Source organism: Balaenoptera borealis (assembly GCF_965194805.1).
Source record: "Balaenoptera borealis genome assembly, chromosome: 2".
Lineage (NCBI taxonomy): Eukaryota > Metazoa > Chordata > Mammalia > Artiodactyla > Balaenopteridae > Balaenoptera > Balaenoptera borealis.
The window spans coordinates 113,900,500-113,921,522 of record NC_138867.1 but is presented as its reverse complement, the minus strand read 5'-3'; the positions used below and the strand labels follow the sequence as shown (position 1 = coordinate 113,921,522).

Genomic DNA, 21,023 nt, shown 5'->3' with positions numbered 1-21,023 from the left:
TTTATTTTTAATAATTCATATTTAGCAGTTTTTAAAAATTGAAGTGTAGTTGCTTTTACAGTATAGACATGTTTTTAATTTTCTTGAGCATATACCTATTAAGTAAAATTGCTGGTTATATGGTAACTCTATGTTTAACTTCCAGAGGAACTGACAAAATGATTTCCCTAATGGCGGCACCATTTTCCATTCCTACTACTAGTTAATGAGGGTTCCGATTTCTCCACATCCTTGCAAATACTTGTCACTGTCCTTTAAAAAAAGTTTTGCTATGTGACATCCAGCAAGGGATATTCCATTTATCAGCTCATGTATAAAATTGAGAGGCTGGACCATATCATTAAATTCACAACTTGGCCCATCATCAGAATCACCTGTTCAGTGATTTTATTTTATGCCAAATAAGTACCTGGGTAAATAGATAAGGGAAATGAATGACTGACTTGGCTGCTCTGTTGTGAGACCTGGAACAACCAAGACAGAAGGGGGCTCTATTCAACTATTTCATTTTAAAGTTGTACAGTCAATCCCCCTAATTCATAGATTTTATAGTTGCAAACTTGCCTACTTATTAAAATTTATTTGTAACCCCAAAACCAATACTCATGGAACCTTCCCAGCTATTCAGATATGCTCAGAGCAGCAAAAAATTTTGGTTTTGAGAATTTTTTTTAACTGGTGTGATGTGTCATTTCACTGTGGTTTTTCATCTGCATTTCCCTGATAACTCATGATATGGAGCATCTTTTCAAGGGATTGTAAGCCAACTGCATATACAGAATATTGAGTATGGTGTATTGAATAGAGACATGTCTATTCAAATCCTTTGCCCACTTTTTAATTAGGTTGTCTTTTTAATAAGTTGTAGAAGTTTTTTACATAATCTAGATATATATTTTGATCAGATACGTAACTTGCAAATATTTTCTCTCACTCTCTCATTCTTCACTTTCATGATGGCATCCTTTGAAACACAAAAGGTTTTAATCTTTTTTAATTTTTAAAAATTTTAATTTTTTTTAGTTTATTGAAGTATAGTTGATTTACAATGTTGTGCTAATTTCTGCTGTACAGCAAAGTGATTCAGTTATACATATACATATTCTTTTCCATATTCTTTTCCGTTATGGTTTATCACAGGATATTGAATATAGTTCCCTGTGCTATACTGCAGGACCTTGCTGTTTATCCAAAAGTTTTTAATTGTTAGGAAGCCCAACTTATCTGTTTTTTCTTTTGGTGTTTGTGCTTTTGGTGTTGTATCTAAGAAATCACTGCCTAATTCAAGGTCACGAAGACTTTTGTGTTTTAACAGTTTTATAGTTTTAGTCTCATACTCAGATCTATGATCCATTTGGAGTTAATTTTTTAAACTGTGGTAAAATATACAAAATATACAAAATATACTTAATCTTTTTTTTTTTAGAAGATACTTTTAAATTTTTTTTTATTTTTTTATTTTTTATTTATTTATGGCTGTGTTGGGTCTTCGTTTCTGTGCGAGGGCTTTCTCCGGTTGCGGCAAGTGGGGGCCACTCTTCATCATGGTGCACGGGCCTCTCATTATCGCGGCCTCTCTTGTTGCGGAGCAGACTCCAGACGCGCAGGCTCAGTAATTGTGGCTCACGGGCCTACTTGCTCTGCGGCATGTGGGATCTTCCCAGACCAGGGCTCGAACCCGTTTCCCCTGCATTGGCAGGCAGATTCTCAACCACTGCGCCACCAGGGAAGCTCCACCTTAATCATTTTTAAGTGTACAATTCAGTACTATTAAGTACATTCACAATGTTGTGCAACCATCATCATTATGTATTTTCAGAACCTTTTCATCATCCTAAATAGTACCCATTAAATAATTTCTCCCTTCCCCCAAGCTCCTGGTAATCTATAATCTACTTTCTAACCTATATCTCTATGAATTCACCCATTCCCGGTACCTCATATAAGCGGAATCATATAATCTTTGTCCTTTTGCGTCTGGTTTATTTCACTTAGTATTGATATAATGTTTTCAAGGTTCATTCATGTTGTAGCATGCATCAGAATTTCATTCTTAGGGATGAATAATATTCCATTATATGTATATACCACATTATTTAACCAATCATCTCTTGATGGATACTTAAGTTGTTTCCAACTTTTGGCTATTGTGAATAATGTTGCTATGAACATTGGTGTATGAGTATTTGTTTGAGTTTTTGCTTTCAACTCTTTTAGGTATATACTGGGAAGCAGAATTGGTAGCTCATAATGGTAATTCTATGTCTAACTTTTTGAGGAACTGCCAAATTGTTTTCCATAATACTGCACCATTCTACATTCCCACCAGCAATATACGACAGTTCCAATGTTTCCACATCCTTGCCAGCCCTTGTTATTTTCCATTTAAAAAAAAATAATAACCATTCTAATGGATGTGAAGTGGTATCTCGTGATTTTGATTTGCATTTCTCTAGTGACTAATGATGTTGAGCATTTTTTCATGTGTTTACTGACCATTTGTACATCTTTGGAGAATTGTCTATTCAAGTCCTTCGTCCATTTTTGAATTGTGTTTTTTTGTTGTTGCTGCTGAGTTGAGAAGCTCTTTATATTAATCCTTCATCATATGTGTGATTTGCATATGCATATATCTTCTCCCATTCTGTGACTTCTTTTTACTCTCTTGACAGTTTTCTTTCATGTACAAAAGTATTTTAACAGTGATAACATCCAATTTATTTATTTTTTCTTTTGTTGCTTCTGCTTTTAGTGTCATATCCAAGAAATCACTGCCAAACCCAATGTCATTAAGATTTTCCCCTATGTTTCCTTCTAAGAGTTTTACAGTTTTAGTTCTTAAGTTTAGGTCTTTGATCCACTGAGTTAATTTTTTTTTATATGGTTTATGGTAAGGGTCTAACTTCATTCTTTTGCATGTTTGGTTTTCCCAGAACCATTTGTTGAAAAGACTGTCTTTTCCCCATTGAATGGTCTTGGCGTCCTTATCAAAAATCAACTGAACATATATGTGAGGGCTTATTTCTGGGCTCTCTATTCTGTTCAATTAATCTAGGTCTATCCTCAAACACTTCTTGAATGAGCTTTAACGTTAACTTGTTTTTTGTTGACTTGTTCAGAACTCACTTTACCTCCATAATTCTGTTTCCTCTTCTATAAAATGAGAGATTTGACTGAGGGACTCTTACAATTCCAAAAATCTTATGATTTTATACTCAAGGTTTTCCTCAGTATAGTAGAATCATACCATATGCTGCTAGTTTGTTGAACAGTCATGAAATATTTCTAAAACTAAAAACTCCTCAGGCAGTTCAATAATTTTAAGTATATAATATATACCTTCAATATCTGAAACTATTAGCATCTGAGGTTGAGATAGACCTTCTTGAAGGCTGTAGAAGTGGATTGTACTATCAAATGTTATGAAGCCAATTTTTGTCCTAGTGTTGCCAGGAAGCCTAAAAACAAATTCAGAAGAGTATTTTATAGTTTTCCCATATACATATATACCTAAAATATCTGCAAAGAGTTAAATACAAATATCTACTTCTGTGTTATGAAAACTGCCCCAACATAAATGTTTTTAACCCGTGCAATGTTTAATCACCATGAAAACATACACTACTCAAAAGAAAACACTATATATAAGTCAAATAATCAACAAAACCCAGCAATAATACAGCAATCCAAAACTCATTACACCTATATAAAGTTATATCAATCACTTAGGAAATGATATATAAAAAATACTGGAAAGTATATACAAAAGTTTGAGGATGATTTTAATTTATAAAAAATACTTCAAAAAAATTACCATACACCAACTCTAAAATGTAATATAAATTTATGAACTGCATATCTTTAAAACAAAAATTGCCCAAACCTCTTTTCAATTATTGTTTAATGCATTCATTTAAGAAGATCAACAAAAAGATCTGTTTTTGAAGAACTTAAATATGTAGACCATAGTTTCATAAGGGGAAAGACAAACTAGTTTTCATTTTTGTTGTTCATGTTTGGGTGAGTCAGTGAACTCTCTCATCAACAGACAATCCCCATACATAACCTACAACATTAAAAATACAAATGCTGATAAGAACAAGAATGCCTTTCGCCAAGGTGAGGGAGTTAGTCCACTTCTGATGAGATTTGGTCCTACACATTCTTCCTTACACACAAGAGCACAATAGTATTTCATTACACTGAAAGGTCACACTGGCTTTTACGTGTTACACTAAGTATCTAAGAACCACTTAAAGTACAGTTATTTTAAGAGGCTTAAGAGATATGACCAGCAAATGCAATGTGTAGATACTGTTTAGATTCTTATTTCAACAAACCCACAGTAAAAAGACATTCTGGAGACAACCAGGAACAAAAATTGAACTGGGTATTATATCACATTATGGAATTATTGCTAATTTTGTTTGATGTGATTCTCATATTTTAGTTAGGGTTAAAAATAATTCCAAGTATTTCTAGGTAAATGATATACTGACTGAGATTTGTATTAAAATACTCTAGGGAAAAAAGGGGGAAGGGAAGGGTTAGATGAGGCAAGAACAGCTGAATGCTAAAAATATTGAAGTTGAAGGCTGGGTACCTGGAACTTCATTACATTCTTTCTATTTACTACATATTTGAGATTTTTCCATAATAAAAAGTTAAAATAAATTAATGTTTCTCAGAGAAAGTGAGGCCTAAAGTTATGTACTGATTTAAGTGGACTTTTAGAACATAATTACATAACTTTTAAAATATAGTTTGAAACTACTTATTCACTTTACAAACACCGTTAGTTTATAATTTAACCTGAATTAAGATACTTACAAATCCAGATTGTCTAACAAACTCTGGCAAACTGAATTCAAGTATCCAGTTTCAACTGCATTGTGAGACACATCAAATACAAAAAGGTACACTGGAGGTTGAGGTGGTCGTAACTGAAGGAGAAAAAGGATCTCATTAAATACAATTAACAGAATTAAATTTAAACTTACCATTTGTCGTGTCTATATATAGCAAAACAATAAAATAAGCATTATTTACAGATTAAGTGGAGACCACAATAAGTAATAATACATTAAGAAAATAATATAGAAAGAAGTTTTTTTCAGATGCATACTTAGAAAAAGGACAATGAGGATATGATTATCATAGGTCAGAAGAGTATCTTTTCTAGGACAGGAAGAGGAAGAAATGTGATCAGAAAGGCATTTATGAGTATCGGCAATGTTCAATTTCTTGATCTGTGTGGTGCAACAGTGGTGCTATGATTATTTGGTAACCTATATATTTATGTTTCATAGGCTTTTCCATATGTACATTATATTTCACAATTTAGGGAAATGTACAGCTCTGAAAATGACAAATCAAGTTAGCCTGAGCTGGTTATTTAACCAACACATTTCAGCCAAGTTCCAGAAAAATGTACAAGTATATTTTAAACTTCCAAGTTCAAAGATTTGTTTTCAATTCAATAAAAAGCCGGGGGGGGTGGGGAGGCAGGTACGAATTGGGAGATTGGGATTGACATATATACACTACTGGGCATAAAATAGATAACTAATGAGCACCTGCTGTTTAGCACAGGGAACCCTACTCAGTGATCTGTGGTGACCTAAATGGGAAGGAAATCTAAAAAAGAGGGGATATACGTATACGTATAACTGATTCACTTTGCTGTACAGCAGAAACTAACACAACATTGTAAAACAACTATATTCCAATAAAAATTAATTAAAAAAAAAAAGCTCAAGGTCATGAAAGACAAGGAAAAGCTAAGGAACTGCCACAGATGGGAGGAGGCTAAAGGAACAGAAACTAAATGCAACGTGGATTGAATCTTGGGACAGGGAAAGGACGTTAAGCGGAAAAACTAGTGAAATCCAAGTAAAGTCCGTAGTTTCATTCATAGTGTTGTGCTAGTGTTAATTTAAGCTTGATGATTGTCCTAGAGCTACGTAAAATGTTTACATTAGGGGTAGCTGGGTGAACTTTTTGTGCTATTTTTGAAACCCTTCTATAAATCTAAAATTATCTCAAAATAAAAAGTATTTTGTTTCCAATAAAAATAATAATAAAATAAAAAGCACCAAATAACCACAATCAGAACTCCATGTGTAGTATACTAACTTTTATATTTTTTTGTACATATCACTTGCAAAATCCATAGAACCTGTTGCCCAAGAGGTAAGTCAGGAAGGAAGAAAACCTCTTGCTATAGGCAAATTTCCAAATTTAAAGGAAGCCATTTTTACAAAACCTGGGAGTTAAAGAAACCCAGGAAGGCCAATTCAAAAGAACAAATGCTTCTGATTTTTTGGTTTTAATTCAACAGAGGGACAGCTACACTACAGAAAGCGATCACCAGCCATTTAAGTGTCACAAAAATGTTTTCTACACTGAAATTTCTATGTGATGAAAAGAGACTGAATCTTTGTAATATCTATACTAAAATGTCCCCAATTGACCAGATAGAGACTATCCCACAAAAATATACTAAAATAAAATATTAAAAGTTGGTATTAAATCTTATCTACATATTCCCTTTCCTTAGAGGCAATTATTGCATGGGGAAAGAGAAATCAAGTCAAAAGTCCTAAATTTTTATGAGACCTCTAGCACCTGCTAAAGAAGATCTGGAAAGTCACCTAACTAAATTTGTTTCACATCCGTAAAACAGGATTAACAGCTTAATTAAGAGTTATTTGTGATGATCAAAAATATATGTGCTTTATAAAATGCATAGTGCTAGTTAAACATTAGGCATAATTATTATCTTTTCAAATGCAAGACCTCAGATATTCACACAAGTGTATAAAAGTAGTTGCAAAGAGGATGTGCATCACATCATTATTTGTAACAGAAAAAAACTGGAAGTGACCTAAAAGTAAGTATGATCCCAATATTATATTGCAAGTTTCTGGATGGATGCCCAAGAAACGTAAGTGGAACTTTACATACACTTTTACTTTTCAAACTTACCCTTATATACAAATTAACTACTTTTATAATGAACAAGGATAACTTTTATAAATTAAAAATATAAAATTTTGGTTAAAGGACTTTATATTTTATTTAAAACCAGGTATAATGAAATATTTGTGCTACATAAAAAATGAAAGTTTACCATGTATTCTGAAGGAGCCATAAACTCAATAGTAGCATTTTGAACTTCAGGTCTTCTGTGAGGTTCTCCATAGACTCTGGTCAAAGGGTTGTACATGAATTCTTCAGGAACTATGTGAGTTAACAATATATAATGTTAAAACTGAAAGGATTAAGTTTAATATAGCTTGTATTTGGCTGTTTTCTTAATTTAGGAATTTATAAATAATTCAATATAGACTAAATATTAAGGGCTAAATACACTTTGTTTTTGAGTCCCATTCAATTCCCCTCCACACTGAATGGCACTAAGCATGTTTTGCTTTTACAACCACAAGCACTATGATTTTTCTTTCCCTATCTTCTAATACCCTTTTTTCTCTTAATTCTTGGAAAGCTGCTTTCCTAAAGTAGTTTGAAAGGATAATAAAAATTCATTAAATGCCAATTATTTTCTTAAATGCAAGACTAAACTTTGTCTTAAATTTCACAGTGGTACATGGATAATAACATTTGACATATGAAATGTACAGACTCTGGTTGCCCCTAGAAAGCTACGGTAAAATACTTCAAAGGTTAAAGCCTAAGGGTATGGTGAGTTTCAATAGTTATAAGACCTCTATGGAATATCGGTTGCCTACTGCCTATAAAACACTAGTGCTCAAAGAGTATTTTCTAAATTAACACATTTTTGACCAGAGACATATTATGGCCACAGGCGTTAGTTTCTGCAAAAATCCCCCCATCAATAATGTGTTAATTATCATTGCATCTGTCTTCCCAGTAACTGTTTAAAAATTAAAATTCCTATATATGCTAAAGGGTAAGCCATAGTTCATGAAATGGTCTGGGCTGCACACAAAAGTGACTTCAATCCTTATTATAATTTAATTTCATATATTGAAGCATATATACATAAGATTTTAAAGGTGTACTAAACACTATAAATACATATATTTTCTGCATTACAGAGTAAAAAGAATGCTCTTTTTCTACCCTCACTTCTTCTACTCTAAAAACACAAACAATAAAAATGGTTTTAAAAAATCTCTCAAGTTCCTCTATTTCCCAATGCTTAATGAAATTTCCTTCTAAACAGAGACCAAATTTTCAATGTGGGTAACGGCATGCCCTTTTTTTCTTCTCTAATCCTAATAGAATGTTGTTGGTTAGATGATATTCCTCAAATATAAATTGTGAAACAGTTACTGAAGAAGATCTCCTCCTCATCAGTTACTAAAAAAACTACATTCAACTAACCTTCTAGCACTGCCCACCTCCCTTCATACAGCAGTGAATGAAGCTAATGGCAGCTACTCTGCGGACTTATTTTCTTTCACCCTAGAGAAAAGGCATGGGACAATTTCTAAATAAAAATATTTCTTAAATTACAGGCTTAAATAATACCATGAAATATGCCATTTATTATATACCCAATAGAATAAATGTAAAAAAGTGGTATCAAAGTAGTATTATCACATTTTTTGCTTAAGAAGTATATAATTATTTATATATAAGTATAAATGCCTAGAAAAAAGTTAAAAGAAGTTATATCTGAGTGAAAGGATTACGGGTAAATAAGACCAGGTTTTGTTTTGTTTTTTAACTTCACATTTGTGTTATCTGACTTCCCTACAACGCATGTAGAAATGTTTAAATGTTAAAAAAAAAAAACATACCATCATTGACTCGGTAACATAAGTTACATTTCCATCTCCTTTGATCAAGAAAGCTGACAAAAGGGTTGATGTATGTCCTGCATGAACGGCATCTCACAATTGTACTAGAGGTAACCACAGGCAATTGCTGAAAAAAAAGGACTAATTTATTAAAGGCAATGATGATCATGTCTAAAGGTCAAGCAATTAATCCATACCTTCCAAGTAATTGTTGGGATATTGTAATTTTAGAGAAAAAACTAAGGTAAAAAAATGTGTCCAAGCTGCCAAACAAAAAATTATGTAATGAAATGTATTGGTTTTTAAACCCTAGTGATTTTCCCCAGGACCATTCTCATTAAATTTTGCCTTTTAAAAAGTATTTATTTTCTCATTAAAAGTTTACATTGCAAAACCAACATAGTAAATTTACAACGTATCTGTGAGCTGAATGGTGAAGGAAGGATCAATATTCTAAAAAAATGACTAATTAAATCATTAGGAAGTTTCTTCATGTTATATTAACAGGCTACTAAGTTCTCATAAAAGAATTGTCACAAAGTAAGGTATGGTTAAATTATATTTAAATATTTTATTGGACTTTGCAATTATGCTCCTATTTAAAGTTTATCCTACATTTTAAAAGATTTAAAGTTAAAGTCAAAAATCAGTAAAGGCAATACAATCCTATTACCAAAAGGAGGTCTGTTATGGGAAAGTCACTTCACTTATGGACTGATTCTCTCAAACCATATGTGGTCACATGTCAAGGTCCCAGAGCCTTAGGACAAAAGTAGAAGGGCGTATTTTCTTTTCTTCTTCTTTTTGGAAACAGCTTCTTAAAGCAACAGAATTTACTCCAAGAATGGAAGAACTGGGAGAATGGGTAAAGTATTTTAATGGGTAAACAATTTACAACTTGTTAAAATAGTATGGTTCATTTATTTATTTTCTTCAGTACCTCTATTCTATTCAGTACCTCCTGAATTTTTCAACAATATGTTCATTTTATCTCTTTGTGAAAGTGTTTGATAATAATATTTTTGGTTGAAATACAAATAATCGGCCAATGGTCAAATTCCTAAAGATAGCTCAAACAAATTCTTGCACTATTATAAAAAATTCCTTACCACCAAGATAATTTTCCACAAGACATTTACTTTCGCTAGTAAAACATACCACTAGGTCTTTAAAAGGATGAAGCAGCAGTCCCAAAGGAAGTTTGGCTTTATTCAGTAAGGCCTGAGTCTGAGGAATGCTAGTCAGTGTGCATCGAAATAACCTATATCAACGTAAAAATCATGTGTCAGTTGTTACCATGACTATTTTTGGACAAAAATAAAAACTTATTAAAAGGTACACATTTTAACACTGGATCAGATTACAAATGAAGTTATTTCAATAGGCCCTCACAAATTTTATCCTTGTTAAATATTTAAATCCTATTCAGAAAGAAAGGGAAGACGGTTATAATCCCATTTTATATAACTAAAATATATTTTCTTCTCAGCTTGTGCAAAGACAGTCTAGACTATCAAAGAACTTATTTTTCTTTATATAAATCTAGATTGCACTGGAATTTCAAGGTGATGACCCAAATTTGCATATGCAAAGTTAAGTGTATTACTGGGACTTCTCTGGTGGTCCAGTGGTAAAGAATCTGCCTTACAATGCAGGGGACATGGGTTCAATCCCTGGTCAGGGAACTAAGATCCAACACGCCTCAGGGCAACTAAGCCTGCGTGCCACAACGACTGAGCTCACGCACGCCTCAACTAGAGCCTGCGTGCCACAACTACAGAGCCCATGCACCCTGGAGCCTGCGTGCCACTAGAGAAGAGAAAACCCACTCGCCACAACTAGAGAAGCCCGTGCACCACAAGGAAGAGCCCACGCACTGAAATGAAGGATCCTGCATGCCTCAAGGAAGATTCTGAGTACTGCAACTAAGACCCGATGCAGCCAAAAATAAATTAAATAAATAAATAATAAATCTTAAAAAAAAAAAAGTTAAGTGTATTACTGAAAAGCTCAGTTTTGCTGAAGGTTTTAAAAAGACTATTTAAAAATAACAAAATTGGGTTTCCCTGGTGGCACAGTGGTTAAGAATCCGCCTGGGGCTTCCCTGGTGGTGCAGTGGTTGAGAGTCTGCCTGCCAATGCAGGGGACACGGGTTCGAGCCCTGGTCTGGGAAGATCCCACGTGCCGCAGAGCAACTAGGCCCGTGAGCCACAATTACTGAGCCTGCGCGTCTGGAGCCTGTGCTCCGCAACAAGAGAGGCCACGATAGTGAGAGGCCCGCGCACCGCGATGAAGAGTGGCCCCCGCTTGCCGCAACTAGAGAAAGCCCTCGCACAGAAACGAAGACCCAACACAGCCATAAATAAATAAATAAATACTTTTTTTAAAAAAAAAAGTAAAAGTCTATTAATTTAAAAAAAAAAAAAAAAAAAGAATCCGCCTGCCAATGCAGGGGACATGGGTTCGAGCCCTGGTCTGGGAAGATCCCACATGCCGCGGAGCAACTAAGCCCCTGTGCTACAACTACTGAGCCTGCGCTCTAGAGCCGCGAGCCACAACTACTGAGCCCCCGTGCCACAACTACTGAGCCCGTGTGCCACAACTACTGAAGCCCGTGCACCTAGAGCCTGTGCTCTGCAACAAGAGAAGCCACTGCAGTGAGAAGCCCGTACACCACAACAAAGAGTAGCCCCCGCTCACCACAACTAGAGAAAGCCCACGTGCAGCAACGAAGATCCAACGCAGCCAAAAATAAAAATTAATTAATTAATTAATTTTTTAAAAAAAATTTAGGGACTTCCCTGGTGGTCCAGTGGTTAAGAATCCGCCTTCCAATGCAGGGGACGATGGTTCGATCCCTGGTTGGGCAACTAAGATCCCACATGCTGCAGGGCAACTAAGCCCATGCGCTCTGGAGCCCACACACCATAACCAGAGAGACCACGCACTCTGGAGCCCGAGTGCTGCAACTACTGAGCCCACACGCTCTGGAGCCTGTGCACAACAACTAGAGAAGAGCCCACACGCCGCAACGGAAGATCCCACATGCCACAACAAAGATCCCACATGCTGCAACTAAGACCCAATGCAGCCAAATAAATAATAAATTTTTAAAATAAATAAAAAATAAAAATAACAAAATTCAATTTATCAGAAAGTCTTCATATACACTTAAACTCACAATCAATTTTAAGAGAGAAAAGAGTATTATAATTATGTTGGTTATGAAAAACAATTTAAAATGAGAGCAAATAAAGGATTATATAGAATCAAGTCTCTGTCCTTTGGACTTTGAAAATATAATGTAATCACCATAATGATAATGAATATCATAGTCCCATTAGAGCTGATAAGAGTAGCTATCAGATCAGGGGTTACAACTCTATTTCTTGACTTAGAACATTTCAAATATCAAGTAAGCAACTAACAAAGTGCTGTTTTCTGCATGCAGAACTACTTTCATAAATTAATACATTTGTATAGCTTGTTCGTAACACATAAAGCTCAAAAAAAATCTGGAAGAATTTTAGAACAAGTAAAATGTCATATTTAATAAGAAGCGCTGTTTGAAGCCTTACTCTGGGTTACAGTTGAGTTTCTGGATATCTTCATGCAAATTTGGAACGGGAGGCTGCAAAGGTGTCAATGGAAGCATGTTTCTTTCTTGAAGTAGATTGATAACCCTTAGCCCCTCTGGATGTAGACTTAATCCACTCATGCTTGCAGGTAAATGATTAGTACCTAAGGGAGTCTAAAGATACATAATTTCAAAGTAAGTAGCCTTTATAATGTCTTCAGTTGAAAAGAGAAGAGTATAAGGACTTGGTTACTTAATTTCTCTCTAAATAACAACACTGTAATCTAGATTTCCTGGTCAATTTTTTGGTTCTGGAGATATATAAGAGGACAAAGGCCTTATGAAATATTCATTACCATTCTAACTGGTTAAAAATGTTCATTATACCTTCCTAAAATTTTTCCATGTGAATACAGTTTAAACTGAAGTGGAATACAGGTAAAAACACAAAAACAAAAAGTATACCTGAGTAAATGCCTGTGGACCACTTGGATAATTCAAGGAAGAGGGTGGCATTCCTGTTGTACTAGGTGGTATTGTGTTCTGATAACCAGGTGGTAAGGAGGGATATGAATATCCAACACTTCGGCTCATTGTAGGATTCTTATTAGTAAGCTGTGGTGTTGCTAGAAACAAGATAACTTTTAAGTTCTATTTTACACTCCAGAGTACTTTAAATCAACACACAGATCCATTAAATTATAGAAATTATAACTCCAAAATCCTTTGGGTAATTTAGTACTTTCATTCATCAATTTTGTAAAATAAAACAAATAAACACTAGTAACAAAGTAAGAGCAATGATTAAAATCTAGCTAAAGTGGACTATAGCTGTAAACACACAAAAATAAGTTTAGTATAATTAATTTACTCTCATATCTCATATCATGTACTAAACTTTGTATTCAGACTAAAATTTAAGTCAAAACAACTTTAATTAAAACATACTAAATGTTCAACTGGATAAGTAAATTTAAATAGATTTAACTGACAAAAATACTCTTCGGTCATAACATAATAATAATAAAGCCCATAATCCCAATCCTAAAGGGGAAAAAAACCTAACAAAAAATCTAAACGCATGGAGATAAAAAATGCTAACAGTAGGTATCATTGTGTGACATAATTATGAAGTTTTCTTCTTTGTTTCCTACAAGGAACACATATCAAAAAAAACAAAAAAACTTTCATAGCATCTCACCCAAGAAGCCACCGCCTTCAATTTCATCATAACTATTGTGAACCACCATAGATCCATTATTGGTATTTGGTATAATACCTAAGGAGGAAGTTTATTAACAATATTTAAATTAGAACCATTATTATAATTTTTGCAAGATTTGAGCTAATGTCTAAAATTTATGATAACTTTCCAAATGACAAATAGTTTAAAACCACAGCCCAGGAAATGTGAAATGTTGAAATAAAATTTTCAAACAATGTAAGATTTTAAATATACAAAATATACAAAAGTTTCAAATAACTTTATAAGCTTCCAAAAAGAATGGTACTTTGTGTAGTTTATAAAATTATATACTGTCTGAAAGATTTTACCAGTTGTGAGAGCAGCATTAAAAACTTCTAGGGAGCAGTACGCACTAAAATAAGTCACCAAAATCAATACTATTTAAGGATGAAATAAATTTATGAGGATAAAAACCTTTTTTAAAAAATATGTAAGTAAGTCAGAAAGAAAAACAAATATCGTATATTAACGCATATATGTGGAACCTAGAAAAATGGTACAGATGAACCGGTTTGCAGGGCAGAAATTGAGACACAGATGTAGAGAACAAACGTATGGACACCAAGGGGGGAAAGTGGTGGGGGTGGGGTGGGGTGGGGGTGGTGGGATGAACTGGGAGATTGGGACTGACATGTATACACTGATGTGTATAAAATGGATGACTAATAAGAACCTGCTGTATAAAAAAATAAATAAAATAAAATTCAAAAAAAATAGAATACAAGAAAATAAATTAAAAAAATAAAAATATGGAACAGAGTAGAATCTAGAGTTAACTTTAAGGTGATATATATTAATTAGAACAATTGCTTTGGTCTGGCAAACAACCACTAAAATGAATAATAAAAATTTATCATTAGGTACCTCTGCTATTTATTAGCTCTAATTTGGGTACAGAAGAAACTAAAATCAATGAATAGCATCAACCTCTAGCACCTAAGTATAAAGGTGCTAACTTTTAACAGTTTTAACACCAAATAGATAAGTTTAATAGTTTCAATAAAGTTAGTAACTCCTTTCCAATTCTCAAGACCACCAGGTCTTTAGCCATGAGTTGATACAGAAAACCTTAGTAAAACTGTTTTGTAGAAACAAACAAAAACATTGAGCATATTTTTAGTTGGTTAAAAGTTTAAATACTTATTGTAGCTTGATATTCAAAATTATCACGTGGCAACCAGTGGGACATGGCTTTATCATTTTGTTACTCATTGTTAACACCATTCTTTTCAAATTATACACAGGTCAGTTTTTTCCCTACTAACAATACTAAAAAAAGGAAATGGTAGAAGAAAATACAAAAATGATAATATTGATTATATTGAGTAGTAGGATATGAGCAGTGGTTTTTTCCCCTCCTCTTCTGTTTTCCTATTTCCAATCTTGTTGCAATGGTTATATTACGGCTAAAATCAAATTTCTTACTTTATAAAATATTTTGTTTAAATTAATAAACTTATATGTTAAAGTTACCTCTGAAGACAATGCTTTAAAACTATAAAACATCAAAATGTTTGTATATTTGACTTTTTATTTAGGCTCATAAATATTTGTTACATTTACAGTAAGGGTGGCAAGCAAAATACTGCTTCCATAAAAAAGGGCCAATGTATTAAAAGGATAGTTCTAACATCATGTCCAGAAAAGCAAAAGTTCCTCTCTTGCCTCCCTCTCCCAATAGACATGTAACTTTATAGCTATGATTTTTAAAATCTGCACAGCAACAAAAAAAGTCAACAGTGATCCCAAAAGCTATTCCACAGCCCAGAATAGGGCAGTGGAATACCGAGAAACTTTTTTAAACTCTAAATTCCTGAGGAGCATCCCTAACCAAAAAAACTAGATTTTCTGTTAGAATATGACTTGAATGCACGGAATTCAGATAATATTCATCTTTCCACCCTGAGTCAAAACTTTAGGACGTGACTTGGTTTTTGTCTTGCTTACCTTCTTGGTTGCTAGCTGAATTAAAGGTGGGCTGGGGCACAGCTCTATGAGTTGATTTCTGAGGCGTAAGGGCCCTCACTGGAGGTGGTCCTCCAGTTGGAGGGGGCCCAAGAGGAGCTCCTGGTTGAAAAGTGGTAGGCAGAGGTGGATTCACTAAGGGGGGTGCAGATCCTATGGAAACAGTGGTTTTTCACATGTCACTTAAGAACTTAAGAAAAAAGCCAAAACGGCCTTTTACCGAATCTAAGTAACTTCCAAATCTATATTTCAACTACAAACCAAAAATTACTAGAAATAAGTTAACTTCCCAGATGAATGACTTTCTAATTTATATGCATACTTTACACATTTCCAAGTCTCTCCTACCATAAGTTTTACCTGTCAATTATTAAAGCAGTATAAAGTCAGCATCAAATCACTTATAGAGTAGATACAATGCCCTGTTTATTGATTAATTTTTCATTAACTGGTCACAGTTTCAACAGGCCACATCAAATATTCCAGTAGAAATTAACATTAATAAAACTTTATGAATACCTATCAATATAGTCCATTCACTATCATCAATTAGGTTTAGAGTTAGCTTTCTAAAACTACACACTACTGTGGTTATCCTAAATTCTCCAAGTTTTATTTCATTTTGTTTCATTTTTTGGGGGGTATAGCCTGTTAAAATAGATAATAAATGTGTACACTGTTCAGTGTTTACCTAATAATAATTAAAAGTAGTTTACTTTCAATAATTGCTTAAATACTATATTAAGAACACTCCCTAGGCTTAAAAATCAGGAAATGATCCAAAGTTTACGTATAAACCTTATGAAACACTGATATCCAAGAGGTTTAAAAGTACCCATCAAACTAAACTAAGAAATGACATGGTATTTGTCCTTGTATCTACCAGTATCTCACTGCCTCAATTTCACCAATTTTCTATTAGGACAGTAAGTTCTGACTACTGTAAAAACATTGTCAGTTACTCTTGGGGAAATTCTTCTGTGTGACATGGAAAGTTCCAAAACCCACAACCACCTGTTCATTCAAACCAATAATACTGCTTCCACCGTCTCATTTGCCAAAGAGGAGGAACAAAGTCTACAAAGTAGATAAAATACTACTGATAATACTACTGATAAAATACATGTGATTTAATTTTTCATTACAAGACTTTTAATCCTCTGAATTTGTAAGTGAAATAGGTAATAAATTTTACATATAATATATTCTACCTGTATTTTGTAAAAAACCTGTATTTTGTAAAATCAAAGGAATAAAGACCCAAATATGAAAAATTTCAATGTTTCTTCAATACTGTTCAATTCTCCAGGGCCAAATTGAAAAATGATCTCCCAACAAGACTAATCAGTGCCCTGTTGTCAAAAGTGAAGACAAAGATTACTGCCATGTAACTCCCTTATCAAAGAAGCACCCATACATATCTATGGCAATAGAGACAAGTCAAAGGAACAAAAGGGCAAGGTACATTTGCAACTCAGCATGAATAAGAATGTTTGATACATCTGGCCACAAATATGTAACAACCTAATGTTTAACAGAATACAAGTGAGCTGATAGAGATTTTTCACAGCTTTAAGAGGAATATTGTTGAATCCAGAATAGGCTACATTTCATAAAATAGACATTATTTTTTTCAAGTTGAATGACTCTTATTTAGAACACTAATAGAGTTTCAGAATCTGCCTTCTGAGATCCCTAAAACTAATTACATGCTAAAAGGCGTCCCATTAGAAAAAAAAGTCAGAGAATTTTAATATGCAAATTAGAAATTTGCATAACTTAGATACGGGGGTGGGGGGGAGTTTTAAAGATTTTTTTGATGTGGACCATTTTTAAAGTCCTTATTGAATCTGTTACAATATTGCTTCTGTTTTATGGGTTTTTTTGGTTTTTTGGTCGCAAGGAATGTGGGATCTTAGCTCCCTGACCAGGGATAGAACTGGCACCCCCTGCTTTGGAAGGCGAAGTCCCAACCACTGGACCACCAAGGAAATCCCTAGATACAGTTCTGAGATCAGACAATCAGGCACCTACTAACAATGATGAAAAAACAGAGGTAAAAACTGGTGAATTTTTTTAGAGTTCTAATTAAGAAAAGAGAAGGGCAGTCATACATTTCTTTTAGGTTCATTTTATTAGTTTATGTATCTTTCTTTCCCCTTCTTTTATATAGAAACCTTCATAAGTTTTGGCACTTCCTTATGTCTCTTTCACCACATCTGTGCTGTAATCAAGGTGCTCTACCTGAGGGCTTCTGTTACAGACAAAAAAATATTTCAGATTATTGATCACGTGCTTTTTAATGAGAGGCTACACCTACTTTTAAGTAGTACCTTTTCCCAACCTATTTTCTTGTGGCTTTGGGAAAATTATTCAAGCCTCACATTTCTTATCTATAAAACGTACTGCTGTAGGGCTTCCCTGGTGGCGCAGTGGTTGAGAATCTGCCTGCCAATGCAGGGGACATGGGTTCGAGCCCTGGTCTGGGAAGATCCCACATGCCGCGGAGCAACTGGGCCTGTGAGCCACAACTACTGAGCCTGCGCGTCTGGAGCCTGTGCTCTGCAACAAGAGAGGCCACGATAGTGAGAGGCCCGCGCACCGCGATGAAGAGTGGCCCCCACTCGCCGCAACTGGAGAAAGCCCTCACACAGAAACGAAGACCCAACACAGCCAAAAATAAAAATAATAAATAAATAATAAATAAAAACGTACTGCTGTAAAGATTAAATAAGATAACACACATTAAAGTTTGGTAAAGTGCTGGAAAATAACAAACATTCAATAAATGATACCTATATAAATGTTACCTAAAAATGTTACCTAAAATGTGACCTAAAATTCTATATAATAAATGTTACCTTAATAAAGAAGTGAATGTTCATTAACTTCAAGTGATTGATGCTCACTCATGGTGTCAAATGAATAAGAATAAAAGTAATCAGAAGGATTTTCGGTCTAACAATTATGGATAAGAAGATCTCTCCAAAGAAACTAAGTTTCTAGAAGCAGCCTTAATCTTTATAAGTCCAAAATGCATTCACCAGGGCCAGTGGCTAGTCAAGAGGCTAAGAAAAATAGTTTCAGCAGTTAACAAACTACAAAACTAATGAAGTGCATGTAGTATCTAGATGCAGAAATACAAATGAATATAAAAAGGTAATGACTGATATTACTGTTTCACTTGGAAACTTTTACTAGTTCATTTCCTTGAGGATGTCTGCTGAGCAGAATCAACCTGCAGATTCCAATACAGAATCCGAAATGCTTTTCAAAGTAACACTATTAATGTTGATAAGTGTTTAAGACAAATTTTAATATAAAAAAAGGGAATAGTGAAACGGTTAAATGAACCTACTTTTGAACCATATATGACCAAGCACTGAGGTTAAAAAATAAAATGATCAAAGTCAGTCCAAGAGTATATAGCTTTCTTCCCAAATTGATGTAGATTCAGCACAATCCCTATCAAAATCACAGTTGTCTTTTTATTGCAAAAATTGACAAGCTAATCCTAAAATTCTTATGGAAATGCAAGGGACCTAGGACACGCAAAACAATCTTGAAAAAAAACCCAAAAAGGTGGAGGAGTCAATCTTTCCAAATTCAAACCTTACTACAAAGCTACACTAATCAAGATGTTTAGTACTAGTATAAAAATAGACATATAGATCAATGGAATAGAATTCAGAGTACAGAAATAAACCCTACATTTATGATCAACTGATTTTCAACAAGGGTGTCAAGATTATTCAATGGGAGGAAGAATAGTCTTTCCATCAAATAGTCCTGGGACAACTGTAATATCCACATGCACAAGAATGAAGCTGAATCCCTACCTACTAACACCATACACAAAAATTAACTCAAAATTGATCAAACACCTAAATGTAGGAACTAAAGTTATAAAACTCCTAAAAAAAAACCAGAGATAAATCTCTGTGCACTGCTTTCTGACCACGGATGTGCTCAATAATACTCCTCACTCCAAAAGTACTGTCTGTTTTCACCTGCCCTTCCAGGATTCTCTGGTTTCTGGAGCCAAAAATTGTCTATGCCATAACAATTAGACAAGCCAAGCCTTAGATCAAGTCCAAAGAGAGACCACAGGGATTAAGCTTCCCTAGAATACAAGATGGAAACCCATTAATAAAAGTAATGGCCAGTACTTAAGTAAGTGGTTCTGCATGCATACCTGAAACCCTGAAATATCATAGGTGACTCAAAGAAATTCAGAGGATACCTTCAAAGGAAAGAAGCAAAGCAGAAACAATCATGATTTTAAGTTGACCCAAAGATTACAGAAGTAATCTATTTAAAGATTAACAATGATCAAAAATATCAATAGCCTTCCATATGATTTTAAGGTTGAAATAATAATTTAAAAACATTTAAACAAGCAAAATTTTCCCATCTCTACATTTTAAGCAGTCCTATAGGAACTCTACCTGATTTTATGAAGTTGTTTTGAAGTGAAGTATCTCCAGAAGAAACATATTGAGGACTTGTCAAATTTGTATTCCCAGACATGGTCGGTTGGGATGACGCACGAGGACAATGGTTTGTCTGTGACGAATAGTTATATTGCCAATTCAAAGGTGGTGGTATGTTGGCTCCAGGAAGAAAGCTACCAGAAGGCATTGGTGTAGCAGCTGGGTTCTGAGAAGTAGGTAGTGGCATTTGGGGAACAGGACCACTACGAAGTGAAGGTGTCACTGGATTAGAAGCCACAGATGGTCTATAAACAGTCTGTCCAGGTCCCTGATAATTACTTAGTGGAGAAACAGTCTGGGAACCACCAGAGTTAGACTGTCCAGGGACTGGATTCAAAGTCTTTGCTGGTATTAGATGAGGGTAGGATCCTGGAAGCTGAGAATTATATCCTTGGCTCACTGACACTTGTGAAGACATCAGTGCATTTTGGACAGGACCTTCCAATAAGAGGAGGAAAAATTAGTTTTACAAACAAATAAAGCAATACTTTAAAAAATACAGTAAAACATATGGTGCTCTTACAACTCAACAATGAAAAGACAAATAACCTAATTAAAAATGACCACAGAACAGATGAATGGATAAAGATGTGGCACATATATACAATGGAATATTACTCAGCCATAAAAAGAAACGAAATTGAGTTATTTGTAGTGAGGTGGATGGACCTACAGTCTGTCATACAGAGTGAATGAAGTAAGCCAGAAAGAGAAAAACAAATACCGTATGCTAACACATATATATGGAATCTAAAAAAAAAAAAGGTTCTGATGAATCTAGGGGCAGGACAGGAATAAAGACGCAGACGTAGAGAATGGACTTGAGGACACAAGAGGGGGAAGGGTAAGCTGGGACGAAGTGAGAGAGTGGCATGGACATATATACACTACCAGTTGTAAAACAGATAGCTAGTGGGAAGCAGCCACATAACACAGGGAGATCAGCTCGGTGC

The 21,023-nt window shown here is 34.4% G+C and overlaps 1 protein-coding gene across 4 annotated transcripts in view; it reads right to left on the bottom strand.

Annotated features, from left to right (window-relative positions):
• The window catches only part of SEC24A (SEC24 homolog A, COPII coat complex component), a 104,321-nt gene that overhangs the window by 26,549 nt on the left and 56,749 nt on the right, over window positions 1-21,023 (bottom strand). For 2 of the 4 annotated variants that reach the window (XM_082378904.1, XM_082378907.1), the window contains 10 exons: window positions 20,026-20,508; window positions 15,560-15,730; window positions 13,568-13,645; window positions 12,832-12,992; window positions 12,368-12,540; window positions 9,948-10,050; window positions 8,790-8,916; window positions 7,133-7,242; window positions 4,831-4,943; window positions 3,340-3,458 (listed from right to left, as the gene is read on the bottom strand). In XM_082378904.1, coding sequence (XP_082235030.1) covers window positions 3,340-3,458; window positions 4,831-4,943; window positions 7,133-7,242; window positions 8,790-8,916; window positions 9,948-10,050; window positions 12,368-12,540; window positions 12,832-12,992; window positions 13,568-13,645; window positions 15,560-15,730; window positions 20,026-20,508 — 1,638 coding nt within the window. The remainder of the gene's footprint in view (window positions 1-3,339; window positions 3,459-4,830; window positions 4,944-7,132; window positions 7,243-8,789; window positions 8,917-9,947; window positions 10,051-12,367; window positions 12,541-12,831; window positions 12,993-13,567; window positions 13,646-15,559; window positions 15,731-20,025; window positions 20,509-21,023) is intronic. The other 2 variants (XM_082378905.1, XM_082378906.1) reach the window with 2 other exon arrangements.